General features: G+C 43.0%; 1 protein-coding gene across 2 annotated transcripts in view; it reads right to left on the bottom strand.

Annotated features, from left to right (window-relative positions):
* The window catches only part of AP4S1 (adaptor related protein complex 4 subunit sigma 1), a 61,348-nt gene that overhangs the window by 38,578 nt on the left and 3,095 nt on the right, over positions 1 to 19,675 (bottom strand). Inside the window, exons 2-4 of one of the 2 annotated variants that reach the window (XM_077261006.1) lie at positions 19,411 to 19,496; positions 19,240 to 19,329; positions 2,905 to 3,064 (exon numbers count right to left, since the gene is read on the bottom strand). In XM_077261006.1, the coding sequence (XP_077117121.1) occupies positions 2,905 to 3,064; positions 19,240 to 19,280 (201 nt within the window). In that variant the 5' untranslated portion in view covers positions 19,281 to 19,329; positions 19,411 to 19,496. The remainder of the gene's footprint in view (positions 1 to 2,904; positions 3,065 to 19,239; positions 19,330 to 19,410; positions 19,497 to 19,675) is intronic. The other variant, XM_077261000.1, reaches the window with a different exon arrangement.

Here is a 19,675-nt window from a genome sequence, read left to right as displayed (position 1 = left end):
GTAGCAGTGGTAGGTGGTATATAGGGGCTGGTAGCAGTGGTATATAGTGGCAGGTAGCAGTGGTATATAGGGGCTGGTAGAAGTGGTAGGTGGTATATAGGGGCTGGTAGAAGTGGTAGGTGGTATATAGAGGCAGGCAGGCAGTGCTAGGTGGTATATAGGGGCAGGCAGCAGTGGTAGATGCATAAGAAAATAAAAACCCTGTACTTACCTTCCGTCCTCTCCCAGGATGTGCTGAGTCATGTTCAGGGCAGAGCAGTGTGACGATCTCCCTGCTCTGCTCTGAACAGGTCGGCAGTGATTGCAGCCTGTAATGTAATACTAAGCACAGGCTGCAATCACAGCTCCTCGCTGCAGATACTTACCCTGGACCCTCGGCAGCAGCTTCTCCCAGCAGCAGCTTCTGCCATCGCACGCGTCGCACTGAGCTGTGTGTGCGATGGCAGAGGGAAATAAACAAAATGGCCGCGATCTCCTCTCACAGCTGTGACGCAGCAGCTCAGTGGGCATGGCCAAGTCACAGCTGAGAGGCAGGAGATGCGGTCGGGGCCCGACCGTTGGCTCCTATGTACATGGCTGCCGTAAGTGAGGTGTGCAAGTGTCGTGCCCAGACACTTACACCCACAATAATGAAAATGGCGGCCTCCAGTGGTAGAAGTAAAAGCGAATAAATAAAAAAGTATGAAAGAGGTACATTTACTTTTGTATTAAAAATAATTGATTATATAATCAATAATTATTAATACAAAAACTAAAATCACGGCACCCTCCCTTTAAATTACCTTGCTTTAGCTCTCAGCCATTGCTCTTGGCGATTGTTCACAAGCTTCAGCGTTTGACCACTGCAGCCAATCACTCTACTAAGCAGCTGCAAGTCATAGCAGTTCTGCATCATATACACCATTACCAGGAGTAGCAGTAGGGGCGTACCATTAATATTTTTACATAGGATAAGTCAGTGGGGTAAAATATTTTGATAATAAACCCATTTACATCAACAAGTTTGGCCGACAAGCACTAACAAGCAAGTTTTCCATTTATTTGGGTTTTCTTGGATGATCCTTTTATATGTATTACTAGCTGTACTACCCGGCTTCGCCCGGGTTAATAACTGCTGTTAGCAAAATAGAATGTGTTAACAAAAATTTATTCTGCACACTAAAACCACAAGACAAATAGATAGAAATGTAATTATTAAAAGGCAAACACTAAGCTAATAGAAGCATTTCACAACATATATTAGCTTTGTTATACTGAGAATGTCCTTTGTTGCCTATATTAACCAATCAGAGCTCAGATTAATTAACTGTAGCAAAAGACAAGCTGAGCTGTGATTGGTTGGTATTGGCAGCCTGATAAATCCCCAGCCAACAGGAAGCCCACCCCCTGGCAGTATATATTAGCTCACACATACACATAATAGACAGGTCATGTGACTGACAGCTGCCGTATTTCCTATATGGTACATTTGTTGCTCTTGTAGTTTGTCTGCTTATTAATCAGATTTTTATTTTTGAAGGATAATACCAGACGTGTGTGTTTTAGGGCGAGTTTCATGTGTCAAGTTGTGTGTGTTGAGTTGCGTGTGGCGACATGCATGTAGCGACTTTTGTGAGATGAGTTTTGTGTGGTGACATGCGTGTAGCAACTTTTTGTGTGTCGAGTTGCATGTGACAGGTTAGTGTAGCAAGTTGTGTGCAGCAAGTTTTGCGCATGGCGAGTTTTGCGCGTGGCGAGTTTTATGTGTGGTGCATTTTGAGTATGTGCAAGTTTTGTGTGAGGCAACTTTTGCATGTGTTGCAACTTTTGTGCATGTGGCAATTTTTCCACGTGTGCAAGTTTTGTGTGTGGCGAGTTTTCCATGAGGTGAGTTTTGCACGTGCGGCGAGTTTTTCATGTAGCGAGTTTTGCATGTGGCGAATTTTGCGAGTGGCGAGTTTTGAGTGGCGACGTTGGTGTATGTGTGGTGAAATGTGTGCTGAGGGTGGTATATGCGTTCAAGCACGTGGTAGTGTGTGGCGCATTTTGTGTGTGTGTTCATATCCCCGTGTGTGGTGAGTATCCCATGTCGGGGCCCTATCTTACCAACTGTACGGTATATACTCTTTGGCGCCATCGCTCTCACTCTTTAAGTCCCCCTTGTTCACATCTGGCAGCTGTCAATTTGCCTCCAACACTTTTCCTTTCACTTTTTCCCCATTATGTAGATAGGGGCAAAATTGTTTGGTGAATTGGAACGCGCGGGGTTAAAATTTCGCCTCACAACATAGCCTATGATGCTCTCGGGGTCCAGACGTGTGACTGTGCAAAACTTTGCGGCTGTAGCTGCGACGGTGCAGATGCCAATCCCGGACATACACACATACATACATACATTCAGTACACACACACACACACACACACACACACACACACACACACACACACTCAGCATTATATATTAGATTGTACCCTGCTCCATTCAATACTTTTACAAGCCTGATAGGCTAATATGTCTAAATGATGCAGGAAACATGTTAGTTCACTTTATAGCCCAAGTCTTAAACAACAGGTATATAATAATAGCTGTTGTAAGAGAATAGATTTTTACAGTATTGGGTTGCACTCATCGAAAATGACAAACTCAACAGTTTCTCACGTTTTCTGCCCGCTGCTGCTTCAGTCTTTGTTGGTAAGCTTCTGTGGTCACATTGTGACTACAGCGCATGTGACCTGCAGACAATCACTGGGCTCAGTGGTGACGTGGATGTAGATGGCACAAGCCGCTGAGCCCAGTGTGGCGGCTGTGACACCACCGCTGTAGCAGCAGCAGAGATAGGTGAGTAACTGCTTAGTTTGTCAATGAGCAATGCCACCAAGATCTCCTCCATATTGGTTTTACCATGTTGCATGTGGCTTTCATACCTGATCTTTGGGACGAGACAGACACAGTTTGATGACTTCAGATTCTAGCAATGTTCTCCTCTGAACCACCACAGGATCATAATACCGAGATAACCTAGTCTGCCCTTGCTTGTTAACAATTAGGAAAAATTTCATCATCTCAGCCAGTGAAGCGCAATTCCTATAATGGGACAAACAAAGGAAAGTTAGCGAAAATATCTTCTACTTTACTGCTTTAATTCATATAATTGTTTACTGCACTTTGTGTAGAACCGTCAATAACATCCATTTCTCTCGGAAGAAGGCTACTCCTGCTCGGCAGAGAAAAGCACAGTGGCTGCAGCTTATCCACATCGCTGTGTGCTCTTCCTATAGGAGGTCAGCATCATACAGACACCAGCACCAGGCGTCCTGGTGCCCGAGGAGAAGAGAGCTTACAGGCACCACAATGAACGGCAGATCGGCATGTGCGGCTATGACTTGTGTCCTGGTGACTGCAGGAAGCAGAACTGCAGTTTGAGGAGAAAGTGGCTAGGTTTTTTTTTTTTTTTTTTAACGTGTACGAATCCTACTAAGAGCAGCTTGTGTGGACCTAGGTCTACAGCATGTCGTTGCAAGACTTTGAACAACTGGAGCGGGCTCCTAGACCTGGTGAAGATTTGTCCTGTCTTCTGATCTTCCATGTTTTCCTGAGTAACGCACATGTTTGGGTAAATCCATTAGGAGCTATTTTACTGCTCTTTGAACGTCTTCAGATGTTCCCCGGAAGCCAGTCATTCAATTCAATTAGATCAAAAGATGCCAACCTCCGAAACTCCAAGCTCTTTTCTGTTTGAAATAAATGGTTCCTTCTGGGGAATGTCTGCGTACCCAGAAAATAATATTTAAATGAAGTATTGACAAGTCAATGAAGCACACCAGTTTAAGTTTTTTTTGTAGAACGCTACGTGATTTATGACAATTTTGTGAGTGGTAAAGTCGGAAGCAAATTCATGGCATAATACACAATGAACTTTTGCACACTGACCCCGCACAAATTCATGAAAATGTCTCAGATTATAAATCACAGGGGCCTATATACTCTAGGTACATGAACAACAACTATTTAGCCAAACGCTCTTCCCACACACATGCCAGCACAGCATCTGATAGTTGCTTATCCAACACAGAAACTTAAATATTCAGCATCTAATCATTCAATAAACAAGCTAGCAACAGAACTGTTGCAGGATAACCCGGGGTTAGGGGCTCCTTACCTATCCCGAAAGCTAAGGCCGTCCTAGCTATCCCTGCTCTCCGGATTACTTCTGATAGTGAAGACACCGGGGCCACGTGCCATGCTGAGATACTAAATCAGCTATTATCTGTGCCTGACTCCACCCAGGAAAGTGGGGAGTTGTAGTGTATAGAATACACAAACCAGACTAACAAGGGAAGACCTACAGGGGCAAATGAAATTACCAATCAAACAAATATGCACTCACAAACAACAGAGTGGAACACCAGGAAGTAAAGGAAGGAAAAAACAAATAGGAGAGGATGAGGATATGCCCACAGACAAATCACCAAGTAACAGTCTTCTGAACAACACTGCAAACGCCTCCTTAAACAACAAACGCCTCCTTAAACAACCAACAACTCCAACTCCAGAACCAGGCAGCATAAAACTAACATTATCAATCCCTCATTGCCAGAGGCAAAGATATATAGCATAGGGGAGTGGACAACACTGAACAGCTGAGATTATCCAAGCAGGAAAGCTCCAGGAGCTCTCAACTGAACAAATTGACCCCTGCACTGCTAGCAGAAACCTGTAATGTTTAATATGATGGTGAAGTGCTTCTAATTAGTGCAAAAGTATGTGACAGACAATGTGGCAGTCTGGCCCTTCTTTCGCGGTAAACTCGTTACAGTATCACCCATTCTAAGAGGGACCTCCAGACCCTCAGGGCCGGGTCTTCCATGGTGTGCCGCGTGAAAATACCAGATCAACCTGACCGCATGAAATCTACCAATAAATGAGTCCATGGTCTACTGGGAATCGCCAATGGTTGGAGACCCAGACGGACGAGTATGAGGGGTCTTAGAACACGCACAACCACTGCAGACAGCTACATACTACCGAACATTTGGTGTACCCCAGGCCACCAAAAACGCTGAGTAAGGTGATCTGTGGTGACTTTACTACCAAGATGTCCACCCAAGACCGAATCATGATGTTCATGAACTTGGACGTATCCATATGACCAGGTCGATAGGTACTTATTGACCTTGGATGTATGGATACGTCATATCTTTAATGTGGTACTGCGACCACAGTCACGGTGATTGCATCCATGTGCCTGCTGAATCTTGTAGCAGGGCACATGGAGTCATCATCCCGTTCAATTCTGAACAGCCAATCACAGCATTTCAGGCAATCAGATTGCCTGAAACACTGATGTCCAGCCTACGATCGTTGCTGAAGCCTAGCAACCACGACGTCACCAGGGCCTGATCCGATTGGTGTGATCCATGATGACGTTGTTTATCACAAGACATGGATTATGGCATGTGACAGAACCATGGACAGGTGAGGGATATGTTTGTTTTTCACTTTTGTTTTATAATAGGGGAAGAGGGCTTCACTGGAATGGGCAATTACATTCTTTCAAATAAAGGACTTTATTCTGGCTGTGTTTTTATTTACAATATAGGATTATTAATGGATAGGTGTGTTATAGACACCTCTCCATTACCAACACGTGGGCATGATGTCACCGGGCAATACCAAGGTGACAGGCCAATTGGGATGAGCCGGGCAAAGCGCCAGAATTGGTGCATCTAATAGATGCGCCTTTTGTGGGCAGCTGTGGGCTTTTTTTTAGGCGGGGGGGGGGGGGGGGGCAATATCAATGGCCCCTTACCAGTCTGAGAATACCAGCTCCCAGCTGTCTGCAAGGCTGGTCAAAAATGGTGGGAACCCCACATAGTTTTTTAAAATGATTTAATTATTTATTTAAGTAATTAAAAAAAAAAACAGAGTGAAAACCACTCTATTCTTGATAACCAACCTTGCTAACGCTGACTGCTGCGGGTTGCAGCCCCCAGCTGACAGTTTTGCTTGGCTGGTTATCAAAAATACAGGGCAACCACTGATGAATACTCCCATCAGCCGCTCCTGCTCTTGCTGTTATTAGCGGCAGCAGGTGTAGGCTTATGGGAGCAGTAGTACCATCAGCCCATGCCAGTGGCCGAAGGTAAACTTTATATCTCCGATCACAGCTGCGGTCTCATATACCGGGCTCAAGGGTGCAGAGTCAATGGCGATTATAGATATTAGTCTAGACAGTGTATGAGGTTTAAGAGCCTGGACGAACCTAGCGTTGATCAAATTAAACCCCAGTAATAACCACCTAATTTTTGGCCAGATGGATCTCTGCTGGTAAAACAAATTGTGTACTACACACAGAGGAAATATGTACACCCAGGTTTCCAACTTTCTCGCAACATGTGCTGCTTAATTTTACAGCGGCTGTTTACGGTGTTATAAGGAAAGACAAGCACCCACAAAATGACCTTTTCCACCACAGGAAAAAAAAACAAAAAAACACACTCCCCCTTTAAGACGAACTACAATTGGATCAAAAGAACGAGTCACACCACCAAGCTGCATGGGTTCCTCAGTGCACTCAGACCTAAATTTCCTTGATTCATGGTCTCCCACAAATTGGAGTGTCTCTTAATGTCTCTGGCTAAGACTGCGATCCACACTGATAGCCAGAGACATGGCCGCCTCAATGAAAATCGGAGTCTCATCCTTTACCCTTACAGAAAGCCCTTGAATGAACTGGCGGAATGCGGGGTGATTCCACTTTGTATCTATGGATCACCTCAGAAACTCAAAGCAATACTCCTCCGCTAGCCGGTCTCCCTGCTGAAGCGGACGTAGTGTTGCAAATATAGTGGGTAATGAAAAGTATTCAGACCCCTTTAAAATTTTCACTTTCATTGCAGCCATTTGGTAAATCCAAAAAAGTTCCTTTTTTTCTCATTAATGTACACTCTGCACCTCATCTTGACTGAAAAAAACACAAAGGTAGAAATGTTTGCAAATTTATTAACCCCTTAATCCCATATGACGTACTATCCCGTCAAGGTGACCTGGGACTTAATACCCAGTGACGGGATAGTACGTCATATGCGATCGGCCGCACTCACGGGAGGAGCGCGGCCGATTGAGGCCGGGTTTCAGCTGACTATCGCAGCTGACATCCGGCACTATGTGCCAGGAGCGGTCACGGACCGCTCCCGGCACATTAACCCCCGGCACACTGCGATCAAACATGATCGCAGTGTTCCGGCGGTAAAGGGAAGCATCGCACAGGGAGTAGGCTCCCTACGTGCTTCCCTGAGACGATCGGTACAAGGCGATTTGCTCACCTTGTACCGAGCGTCTCCTCCCTGCAGGCCCCAGATCCAAAATGGCCGCGGGGCTACTTCCGGGTCCTGCAGGGAGGTGGCTTACAAAGTGCCTGCTCAGAGCAGGAGCTGGTAAGCCAGGAGCAGGGCACGTCAGATCGCTGATCTGACACAGTGCTCTACAAAGTGTCAGATCAGCGATCTGTCTCTATACGGTGATGTCCCCCCTGGGACAAAGTAAAAAAATTAAATGTGTAAAAAAAAATAAAAAAAATCCTAAATAAAATAAAAGAAAATAAATAAATATAATATTGTTCCCATAAATATATTTCTTTATCTAAATAAAAAAAAAAAACACAATAAAAGTACACATATTTAGTATCGCCGCGTCCGTAACGACACGACCTATAAAACTAGCCCACTAGTAAACCCCTTCAGTGAAGACCGTAAAAAAAAAAAAAAAAAGAGGCAAAAAACAACAGTTTATTATCATACCACCGAACAAAAAGTGGAATAACACGCAATCAAAAAGAGGGATATAAATAACCATGGTACCACTGAAAATGTCATCTTGTCCCGCAAAAAACGAGCCACCATACAGCATCATCAGCAAAAAAATAAAAAAGTTATAGTCCTCAGAATAAAGCAATGCAAAAATAATTATTTTTTCTATAAAATAGTTTTTATCGTATAAAAGCGCCAAAACATAAAAAAATTATGCAAATGAGGTATCGCTGTAATCGTACTGACCCGAAGAAAAAAACTGCTTTATCCATTTTACCAAATGTGGAACGGTATAAACGCCCCCCCCCAAAAAAAAAAAAGAAATTCATGAATAGCTGGTTATTGGTCATTCTGCCTCACAAAAATCGGAATAAAAAGGCGATCAAAAAATGTCACATGCCCAAAAATGTTACCAATAAAAACATCAACTCGTCCTGCAAAAAACAAGACCTCACATGACTCTGTGGACCAAAATATGGAAAAATTATAGGTCTCAAAATGTGGTAACGCAAAAAATATTTTTTGCAATAAAAAGTGTCTTTTAGTGTGTGACAGCTGTCAATCATAAAAATCTGCTAAAAAAAACACTATAAAAGTAAATCAAACCCCCCTTCATCACCCCCTTAGTTAGGGAAACATAATAAAATTAAAAAAATGTATTTATTTCCATTTTCCCATTAGGGCTAGGGTTAGGGTTAGGGCTACGGTTAGGGCTAGGGTTAGGGGCTAGGGTAAGGGCTACAGTTAGGGTTGGTGCTAAAGTTAGGGTTAGGGTTGGGGTTAAAGTTAGGGTTAGGATTACATTTACGGTTGGGATTAGGGGTGTGGTTAGGGTTATGGTTGGGATTAGGGTTAGGGGTGTGTTTGGGATAGGGTTTCAGTTAGAATTGGGGGTTTCCACTGTTTAGGCACATCAGGGCTCTCCAAATGCGACATGGCGTCCGATCTCAATTCCAGCCAATTCTGCGTTGAAAAAGTAAAACAGTGCTCCTTCCCTTCTGAGCTCTCCCGTGCGCCAAAACAGGGGTTTACCCCAACATATGGGGTATCAGCATACTCAGGACAAATTGGACAACAACTATTGGGGTCCAGTTTCTCTTGTTACGCTTGGGAAAATAAAAATTTGGGGGGCTAAAAAAACATTTTTATGGGTTAAAAAATAATTTTTATTTTCACGACTGTGTTATAAACTGTAGTGAAACACTTGGGGGTCCAAAGTTCTCACATCATATCTAGATAAGTTTCTTGGGGGGTCTAGTTTCCAAAATGGTGTCACTTGTGGGGGGTTTCTACTGTTTAGGTGCATCAGGGGCTCTGCAAATGCAACGTGACGCCTGCAGACCAATCCCTCTAAGTCTGCATTCCAAATGGCGTTCCTTCCCTTCCGAGCTCTGCCATGCTCCCAAACGGTGGTTCCCCCCCACATATGGGGTATCAGCGTACTCAGGACAAATTGGATAACGTTTGGGGTCGAAAAAAAAGAATTTTTATTTTCATGGCTCTGCATTATAAACTGTATTGAAACACTTGAGGGTTCAAAGCTGTCAAAACACACCTAGATAAGTTCCTTAGGGGGTCTACTTTCCAAAATGGTGTCACTTGTGGGGGGTTTCAATGTTTAGGCACATCAGGGGCTCTCCAAACGCAACATGGCGTCCCATGTCAATTTCAGTCAATTTTGCATTGAAAAGTCAAACGGCGCTCCTTCCCTTCCGAGCTCTGCCATGCACCCAAACAGTGGTTCATATTGGGTATCAGCATACTCAGAACAATTTGTACAACAATTTTTGGGGTCCATTTTCTCCTGTTATCCTTGGTAAAATAAAACAAATTGGAGCTGAAGTAAATTTTTTGTGAAAAAAAGTTAAATGTTCATTTTTTTTTTTTTTTAAAGGGAACCTGTCACCCCGTTTTTTGAAGATGAGCTAAAAATAGCGTTAAATAGGGGCAGAGCTGGGCGTTACATTAGTGTCTTTGTGTGCCTTTATTACCCACCTATGCTGCCGAAATACCTTTGTAAAGTCGCCGTTTTCTGCTGTCACTCACGCTGGTCTGGTCCTATGGGCGTGGTGACAGCGCTGTTTCTCCCCCAGAATCCTGCTCATCATTACGTTGGTGGCGTAGTGGTGTGCGCATGTCCAAAAGGCGAATCCACTGCCCAGGTGATGAAAAACAGCGCGATCTGCGCTATTCAGCCATTTACCGGTGGGCGCGGCCATCTTTCCTGTGGCCGTGCGTGCGCAGATGGAGAGCTCTGCTGCCCGGGGCTTCAGGAAAATGGCCGCCGCGATCTCCATCTGGACACGCGCGGAATCCCGCGGCCATTTTCCTGAAGCCCCGGGCAGCAGAGCGCTCCATCTGCACACGCGCGGCCACAGGAAAGATGGCCGCGCCCACCGGTAAACGGCTGAATAGCGCAGATCGCGCTGTTTTTCATCACCTGGGTAGTGGATTAGCCTTTTGGACATGCGCACACCACTACGCCACCAACGTAATGATGAGCAGGATTCTGGGGGAGAAACAGCGCTGTCACCACGCCCATAGGACCAGACCAGCGTGAGTGACAGCAGAAAACGGCGACTTTACAAAGGTATTTCGGCAGCATAGGTGGGTAATAAAGGCACACAAAGACACTAATGTAACGCCCAGCTCTGCCCCTATTTAACGCTATTTTTAGCTCATCTTCAAAAAACGGGGTGACAGGTTCCCTTTAAACATTCCAAAAATTCCTGTAAAACACCTGAAGGGTTAATAAACTTCTTGAATGTGGTTTTGAGCACCTTGAGGGGTGCAGTTTTTAGAATGGTGTCATACTTGGTTATTTTCTATCATATAGACCCCTCAAAATGACTTCAAATGTGATGTGATCCCTAAAAAATATTGGTGTTGTAAAAATGAGAAATTGCTGGTCAACTTTTAATACTTATAACTCCCTAAGAAAAAAAAAAATTTGGTTCTAAAATTGTGCTGTTGTAAAGTAGACATGTGGGAAATGTTACTTATTAATTATTTTGTGTGACATATCTCTGTGATTTAAGGGCATAAAAATTCAAAGTTGGAAAATTGCTAAATTTTCGCCAAATTTCCGTTTTTTTCACAAATAAACACACGTTATATCAAAGAAATGTTACCACTATCATGAAGTACAATATGTCACCAGAAAACAATGTCAGAATGGCCAAGATCCATTGAAGCGTTCCAGAGTTATAACCTCATAAAGGGACAGTGGTCAGAATTGTAAAAATTGGCCCGGTCATTAACGTGCAAACCACACTTGGGGCTTAAGGGGTTAAAAAAGAAAAACTGTGTACTAACAATAGAAAGACCTCAAGATTCTCATTTGGGCTGACATGCACTGTGAGGTCTTTATATAGACAGGTGTGTGCCTTTCCAAATCAAGTCCTGTCAGTTTAGTTAAACACAGCTGGACTCCAGTGAAGGAGTAGAACCATCTCAAGGAGGATCACAAGGAAATGGACAGCATGTGACTTAAATATGAGTGTCTGAGCAAAGGGTCTGAATACTTATGACCATGTGATATTTCAGTTTTTATTTTTTAATATGCAAATTTTTTTTCAGTCAAGATGGGGTGCAGAGTGTACATTAATGAGAACAAAAATGAACTTTTTATGGCTGCAATAAAACAAAGAGTGAAAAATTTAAAGGGGTCTGGATACTTTCCGTACTGTTGTGAACTCTGTTTTCGGGCTCCCTCTTGTGGTCACTGGTGGTATGGTGTGACTTTTGCTTTGGGCTCCCCCTGGTGGCTTTGTTTGTTATCCTGCTGGTCTCTGGCTATCAGCTGGTTCGTTATCCTCTGGGAGGTTCCTATATAGCTCTGTTTTACTTCCACTTGTGGCCGGCTGTCGATGTAATCAGTGCTACTCAGATTCCTTCTGACTACCTTGCTCCCAGTCCATCCAGGATAAGCTAAGTTTTGTTTGCTCATTTTTTGATCAGCAGTGTTTATCATGTTTTCTGTTCCAGCTTGCTAAAATGTAATTCCCTCGCTTGCTGGTTGCTCTAGTGGGCTGAGTTTCTCCCCACACACCGTTAGTTGGTGTGTGGGTTCTTGAAATCTCAGGATGGATATTTTGTAAGGGCTTTTTATTGATGGCATAGACCCCTGCTCTATTTTCTGCTTTCTAGTGGGCCTCTTTTGCTGAATCGGATTTCATCCCTATGTATGTGCCTTCTTCTTACTTCACCGTTAATATTTGTTGGGGGCTTCTATATCTTTGGGGATTATTTCTCTGGAGGCAAGCGAGGTCTTTCTTTCTCTTTAGGGGTAGCTAGTTCCTCAGGCTGGCTCGAGACGTCTAAGAATTTTTTAGGCACGTTCACCGGCTACCTCTAGTTGTTTTGGATAGGTTCAGATTTGCGATCAGTCCAGTTACCATCTCCCTAGAGCTCGTTCTTAGTTTAATCACTTGCTGATCTATTTGTGATCCTCCGCCACTTGGGATCATAACACCGTACCCACTGTATATAACCCAGCGCCTAAAAAATTCCTCGACCATCCGAAGTGACAGTTTGCCAGGAGAGAAAATGCCCACACTTGGGAGTCACACTGAAGAAGAGAAATTACGACCCTCATCCGTTGCTCCTTGGTTGATGAGTTAGGATGTAATTTAACGTAAAGCTTACAGGTCTCTCTGAAAACAACAAACTTGTCTCGCACCACAGAGAACCTGTCAGGCAAAGTGATCTTGTGCTCCAACAGAAGTTGCCTGGGAGTAGGAGTCGCTAAACCAGATGTGTTTGGGTTCTGCAAAGCAACAGTGCGTAGGTCTGCCACCTCCAGGCTGAGTTGCTGCAATTGCCCTGCCAGAGCAGTCACTGAATCCACGATGGATAAAAAAAAAAAAAAAAGAATGGTTTCGGCCAGTGTTAATGTCACGGCACTGTTGCAGGATATCCCAGCGGTTAGGGGCTCCTTCCCTATCCCTAAAGCTAGGGGCGCCCTGGCTATCCATGCTCGCCGTATTACTTCTGATTCTGATTGTTGTGAAGACGCCGGGGCCCCATGCCTTGCTCAGCTCCTACATCAGTCCACCTCAGCCACCCAGGGAAGTGGGGAGTTGTAGTGTATAACAATACACAAACCAGACTAACAAGGCAAGACCTACAAGGGCAAATGAAAAAAAAAAAACAATCACACAAATATGCACTCACAAACAACAAGTTAGAACACCGGTAAGTAAAGGAAGGAAGAACCAAATAGGAGAGAATGAGGATATCACTAGGCAACAGTCTTCTGAACAACACTCCAACCTCCTCCTCAAACATCTCCAACTCCAGAACTAGGCAGCATGAAACTAGCACTGGCAAACCCTGATTGCCAGAGGCAAGTACATATAACAGAGGGGAGTAGCTAACACTGAACACTAAGAGCTCTCAGCTGAACATTTTTAACCCCTGCACTGCTAGCAGAAATCTGCAATGTGTACGGGAATATGATGGTGAAATGCTTCTAATTAGTGCATGAGGTCTTCTAGTCCCTCTCTGTTGCGCTAAAGTCATGACACTAGCTAAATTAATATTACATAGAAGCAGAAGTAAATTTGTGTACTGGGGTCAGGTTATTTTTGCATGAAAACATGCCTAATCCATCCCTGAGAAATGCCTAGCAGGCGGACACTTTCCAAAGGTAGATCAGCTGCCTTCAGATATGTCAGCAACAGGGCTGATCAGATAATCAACAAAGTGGCTTGAATATTAATGGCGGGTTCAGAAGAGCGCATGCAAAACTGTACGTTTTGCATCCAGAAAAAAAAATTACGACTTTCATCCTTGTGTTTTTTTTTTTTTAGTTCCATGTGCCCAACATATGGCATCTGCTTTCTACATGAACAATTTAATAAGTATTAAAGGACAAATACAATTTACGATCTTAATAATTGTAATGCATCACTGAAAAAAGCATGATACATAGATGGTAAGGCTACTTTCACACTAGCGTCGTACGACGCACGACGCAATGCTGTGAAAGCGCAGCACAACGGGGGCAGCGGATGCAGTTTTACAATGCATCCGCTGCCCCATTGTGAGCTCCGGGGAGGGGGCGCGGTCGGAAATGGTGGACACGACGCACCAAAAAACGTTACATGCAACTTTTTTGGTGCTGACGGTCCGCCACAACACGACGCAACCGTCGCACGACGGTTGCGATGTGTGGCAATGCGTCGCTAATGAAAGTCTAAGGGGAAAAAACGCATCCTGCAGACAACTTTGCAGGATGCGTTTTTTCACCAAAACGACGCAGTACGACGCTAGTGTGAAAGCAGCCTAACTTGTATGTGATCCATTTGGATCAGTGAATCTGAACCAAAATATGTAACAATGACACATGCTGCGATTTTCTACATGTCAACCGTTGGCCTGTGTGTGAAGACGCTCTTGTAAACTACCATATTGGCTTGCATTGCTTGGTGTGCTGTCTGTAGATCAGTCTTTCACACAGAGAGCACCGGGGCAATTAATGTTTGTCTGAACCAGCCCTAAGGGAGATGACTGCAGTCAGACAACTCCTTCAAAACTGTCATTTCAGGAAAACTTGCAACAGAATAACTGTGTCTGCCTCTAGCTCCTCCATACAATATTATAAGCACTAACTGTCCTCTCCTATCTCAGTAAAGTGATAATCTGTCTTCACTGAATACAGACTTTGCCCATGAATTGAGATTGAATGATCAGTCCAGGGGGCTGAAAAATCTTATCAGAGATATCTGCTTCTATTAAAGTTGATCATTTTCATGAGTATTATTGATTTATTAAATATTAACAACAGTTACTCATTAAACTTTGCAGATTTGTTTTAGGTGTGCATAGAGTTAGAAGAGGTGTTAAGTTCACATCATTCCAAAATGACGTTTTACATAGGGCCAACTTCTAATGTTTTCATTTTTTTTTTATTTTTTTTTTTAAAAGATGCAGATTTTTATTTACAGTGGCAAGTAAAAATGTGGGCACCCCTGGTCAAAATTACCATTATTGTAAAAAGTTAATCAAATTGAAAATGAAATGATCTCTAAAGAGTCTTAGAGTAAAAATTAGACATTTCCTTTGTATTTTAGTAAAAAAAGTCATTTTTAACATTTTAAAAATTACAAAAAGGAAAGGACAGATGCAAACCTTTGTGCACCCTGCATGGTTAGTATCTAGTAGCACCCGTTTTGCAAGTACCACAGTTTGTAAAATCTTTTTGTAACCAGACAAGAGTCTTTCAATTCTTGTCTGAGGGATTTTCATCCATTCTTCCTTGGAAATTTCTTCCAGTGCTGTGAGATTCCTGGGTTGTCTTGCATGCACTGCTATTTTGGGGTCTAGCCACAGATTTTCAATGATGTTCAGATCGGGGGACTGTGAGGGCCATTGTGAAAACTTCAGCTTGCGCCTTTTGAGGTAGTCTATTGTGGATTTTGACGTGTGTTTAGGATCATTATGCATTTGTAGAAGCCATCCACTTTTCAATTTCAGCTTTTCCACAACTGGAATTATGTTTGCATCAACAATTAGTTGAAATCTCATCGAACCCATTCTTCACTCTAACTGCCAAATTGGCTGCAACACAACCCCAAAGCATGATTGATCCACCTCCATGCTTATAGAAGCTGTTCAGTACTTGGACAAATTCTGCACATACCCCTTGCTTGGCCCCAATTAAATAATAAAGCTTATACTCACCTCCCGTGCTGGCACCGTTCCTGTGGTGATTTGACTCTCTAGCAATCCTATGAGCATCTCTCACAGAAATTTTGCTTGGTGTTCCAGACCTTATCTTGTCCTCCACCGTTCCTGTCACCTGCCATTTCTTAATTACATTTCAAACTGAGAAAAGGGCAACTTGAAAACACTTTGCTATCTTCTTATAGCCTTCTCCTGCTTTGTGGTCCTCCACCATTTTCATTTTCAGAGTGCTAGGCAGCTACTTAGAAAAACCAGTGGCTGTTGTCTTTTGGAATAAGGTTAGAGGAGGATGGGTTTTTATAATGCTGGGAAATTTGCATCACCGGGCCTTTCCTAATGATGATGGAGAACAAGCTATAACCCTAACAGGCTAATTAAGGTTTGAAAACATGGTCAAAGTTATCTGAGCACACAACTCTCCAAGAGAGCCCAAACTTTTTCATCGGACCATTTTCCTTTTTAATTTTTAAAATGTAAAAAAAAAAAAAAATGACAATATTTTATTTCCCTAAAATACGAAGGAAATGTGTAATCTGTAACTTTAGCCCTTTTAGAGATCATTTGATCTTCAACTTGCTTAGCAGTAATTTTGACCAGGGGTGCCCAAACTTTTACATGCCATTGTACAAAAAAATTACATATTCGAGGAAGTGGAGCAGTGATTGTTCACCTAACACTTTATGTGGTTCTCAAATCTGGCCTTTGACACCATGAAAAAGCCACACATGACACTCAGTCACCTCAAGTAGTGATGAGAGAACATGCTCGGATAAGGTGTTATCTGAGCATGCTCGTGAGCCAAAAGAGTGACTTCGGCGTCATCGAACAATTTGTTCGAGTCCCAGAGGCTGCATGTCTTGTGCTGTTCGACAGCCGCAACACATGCAGATTGCTTAACACCTTATCCGATCACATTCACTTATCATTAATGTCAAGTTGTTAAAAATTGTATTTACTTTACTGAAGGGGTTAAAATGTGATCTACTGTTAGACAGTGACTTGCAGCTAGCTTTGAGCACATATTGTTCAGTATGGCTAGCAGGATATGATGGGATTTATAACCCGACAGGTGGACATGTGTAAGTCCAGTAACAGGTGGGAAGCACATGTGCAGGCCATGTGTCAGGATGACAAGTGTTGTCTGCTCGCTGCTGTGAATATATCATTGTGAGCACCCAACACAGCAGTATTTAGTGCCTACATTATAATTAAACGTTTAAAAAGTTACAGTAAAAATATGCTTGATGATTAACTTTTTATTGACTAGGCGATTTCTTTTTTTCTGCACTTTATATTTTCCTCTCCTTCCAAAGAACCGTAACTTTTTATTTTTCAATTGATAGACATATAAGGGTAAGTTTTTTTTGCAGGACAAGTTTTAAAAAATTCCAAATGTGATGAAATGGTGAGAAATAAAAAAAAAAACGTGATTCCAATATTTATTTGATCTTGTTTTTTTCAGCATTCATTGTGCAGTATGAATTACCCTGAAATACACTGCTCCAAAACATAAAGGGAACACTAAAATCCCACATCCTAGATATCACTGAATGAAATATTCCAGTTGTAAGTCTTTATTCATTACATAGTGGAGTGTGTTGAGAACAATAAAACATAAAAACGATCAACGTAAATCACAACTAATATCCCATCGAGGTCTGGAGTTGGAATGATGCTCAAAATCAAAGTGGAAAATGAAGTTACCGGCTGATCCAACTTCAGTGGAAATGCCTCAAGACAAGGAAATGATGCTCAGTAGTGTGTGTGGCCTCCACGTGCCTGTATGATCTCCCTACAACGCCTCGGCATGCTCCTGATTAGGCGGCGGATGGTCTCCTGGGGGATCTCCTCCCAGACGTGGACTAAAGAATCCGCCAACTCCTGGACAGTCTGTGGTGCAACGTGACATTGGTAGATGGTGCGAGACATGATGTCCCAGATGTGCTCAATCGGATTCAGGTCTGGGGAACGGGCGGGCCAGTCCATAGCTTCAATGCCTTCAACTTGCAGGAGCTGTTGACATACTCCAGCCACATGAGGACTAGCATGTCCTGCATCAGAAGGATCCCAGGGTCCACTGGTCTCAAAATAGGTATCAGGATCTCATCTCGGTACCTAATGGCAGTCAGGATACCTCTGGCGAGCAAATGGAGGGCTTTGCAGCCCTCCAAAGAAATGCCACCCCACACCGTTACTGACCCACTGCCAAACCGGTCATGCTGAAGGATGTTGCAGGCAGATCGCTCTTCACGGCGTCTCCAGACTCTGTCATGTCTGTCACATGTGCTCAGTGTGAACCTGCTTTCATCTGTGAAGAGCACAGGGCGTCAATGTTGAATTTGTTTGATAATCTTGGTGTTCTCTGGCACATGCCAATCGCCCTGCACAGTGTTGGGCTGTAAGCAAAACACCCATTTGTGGACGTCGGGACCTCATACCACCCTCATGGAGTCTGCTTCTGACAGCTTGAGCAGACAGATGGATGTTAGTGGCCTGCTGGAGGTCATTTTGCAGTGCACTGGCACTCTCCTCCGGCTTGTCCTCACACAGAGAAGGTAGCGGTCCTGCTGCTAGGTTGTTGCCCTCCTACGGCCCTTTCCACGTCTCCTGGCACCGTATCTGCTTCATGCTTTGGACACTGAGCTAACAGACACAGGTACTCTTCTTGACACAGCTCGTATTGATGTGCCATCCTGGATGAGCTACACTATCTGGGCAACTTCTGCGGGTTGTACTGTAGACACCGCCTCATGCTACTGTACTGAACCTCTAGGGGTGAGAGCAATGACCAAATTCAAAAGTGACCAAAACAATAGCCAAAAAGGATAAGGACAGAGAAATGGTCTGTGGTCCTCCCCTGCAGAGCCACTCCTTTATAGGAGTTGTCTTGCTAATTGCCTTTCATTTCTACATGTTGTCTGTTCCATTTGCACAACATCAGGAGAAACTGATTCACAATCGATGTTGCTTCATAACTGGACAGGTTGATTTCACAGAAGTATGATGGACTTCCAGTTACATTGTGTTGTTTAACTGTTCCCTTTATTTTTTTGAGCACTGTATGATAGTCCAGCTCAGTGCGTTTACATCAATACCAAACCTTTATTGATTTTTTTTTCTATTTAAGTGGTGAAAAATAATTCAACATTTTTGTAAAAAAGAATTTGTTTGCTTTTTTCATCATTTTCTGAACATTTCTAACATTTTAATTTTTCCCTCGATTGAACTGTGCGAGGGCTCGTTTTTTTTTCTGCGTGGTGAGCCGATATGTTTATTTATATCATTTTAGGGAACATACAACATTTTGATCACATTTTACAGTACACCTCAAGGAGGTGACAAAAATAGAATCCCAATTCTAGCTGTTCATTTTTTATTTTTTTTAGAGCCATACAGGTTGATTAATTTTATATTTTGATAGTTCGGACTTTTGCATGCAAAGTTATACCAAATAGATTTATTATTTCCCTGTATTTATTTTTAAGGGGGAGAGGTAAAATAATTTTTATATTTTATTTTTTTATTTATTTTTACATAACAGCGCAGAACACAGACTGAGCTATAGAACGGGGGTCCCGTATCCCCGTGCTGAGAGCCATAACATGTGAAATACAACCTCATGATGAAGGACATAACCATGTTTGGGGGCATTGGACAAATTCATTTTTTTAAAGCACTGCTCCAGCTGGTTTTTTTTTCTTTTATTTTACCACTGGAGTGGTGTCACTAATGTAAATTCCCTTCCCCCAGTCTTATACTCACCAGTCGACATCTTCATCTATTCCCAGCGCTGCTCCGATCATCTTCTGCAGGTTGCGATCTGCTGGATGACTCCAGTGTTTGCTGGGTGATCTGGAAGTCACAGCTCAATGTAAGTCTATGAGAGTCAGAATAAGGGTCTCATAGTCTGACACTGGAACTTGTAACCCATACCTCTTTATTCCAGTCAAGTCAGAAGCTGCAGTCAAAAGATGGCGACGTGGGACCAGAGTGGTGCCGGGAACAGCTGAAGACGGCGTCTGGTAAGTTTTATACCAGGGTCAGGGAACATGGATTAGTAGCAGCACTCCAGAGCAGAAATTAAAAACCAACAACACTAGAGTGGTCTTTATATATAATACGTGTATTTTGGACTAGACATTGAGTTTAATTAAAAACTATTGCAAAAAATTAACTAATCATTCAGAACTTTTTTTTT

Source organism: Ranitomeya variabilis, chromosome 1 (assembly GCF_051348905.1).
Source record: "Ranitomeya variabilis isolate aRanVar5 chromosome 1, aRanVar5.hap1, whole genome shotgun sequence".
NCBI classification, from domain to species: Eukaryota; Metazoa; Chordata; class Amphibia; order Anura; family Dendrobatidae; genus Ranitomeya; species Ranitomeya variabilis.
This window is presented reverse-complemented; position numbering and strand designations above follow the sequence as displayed.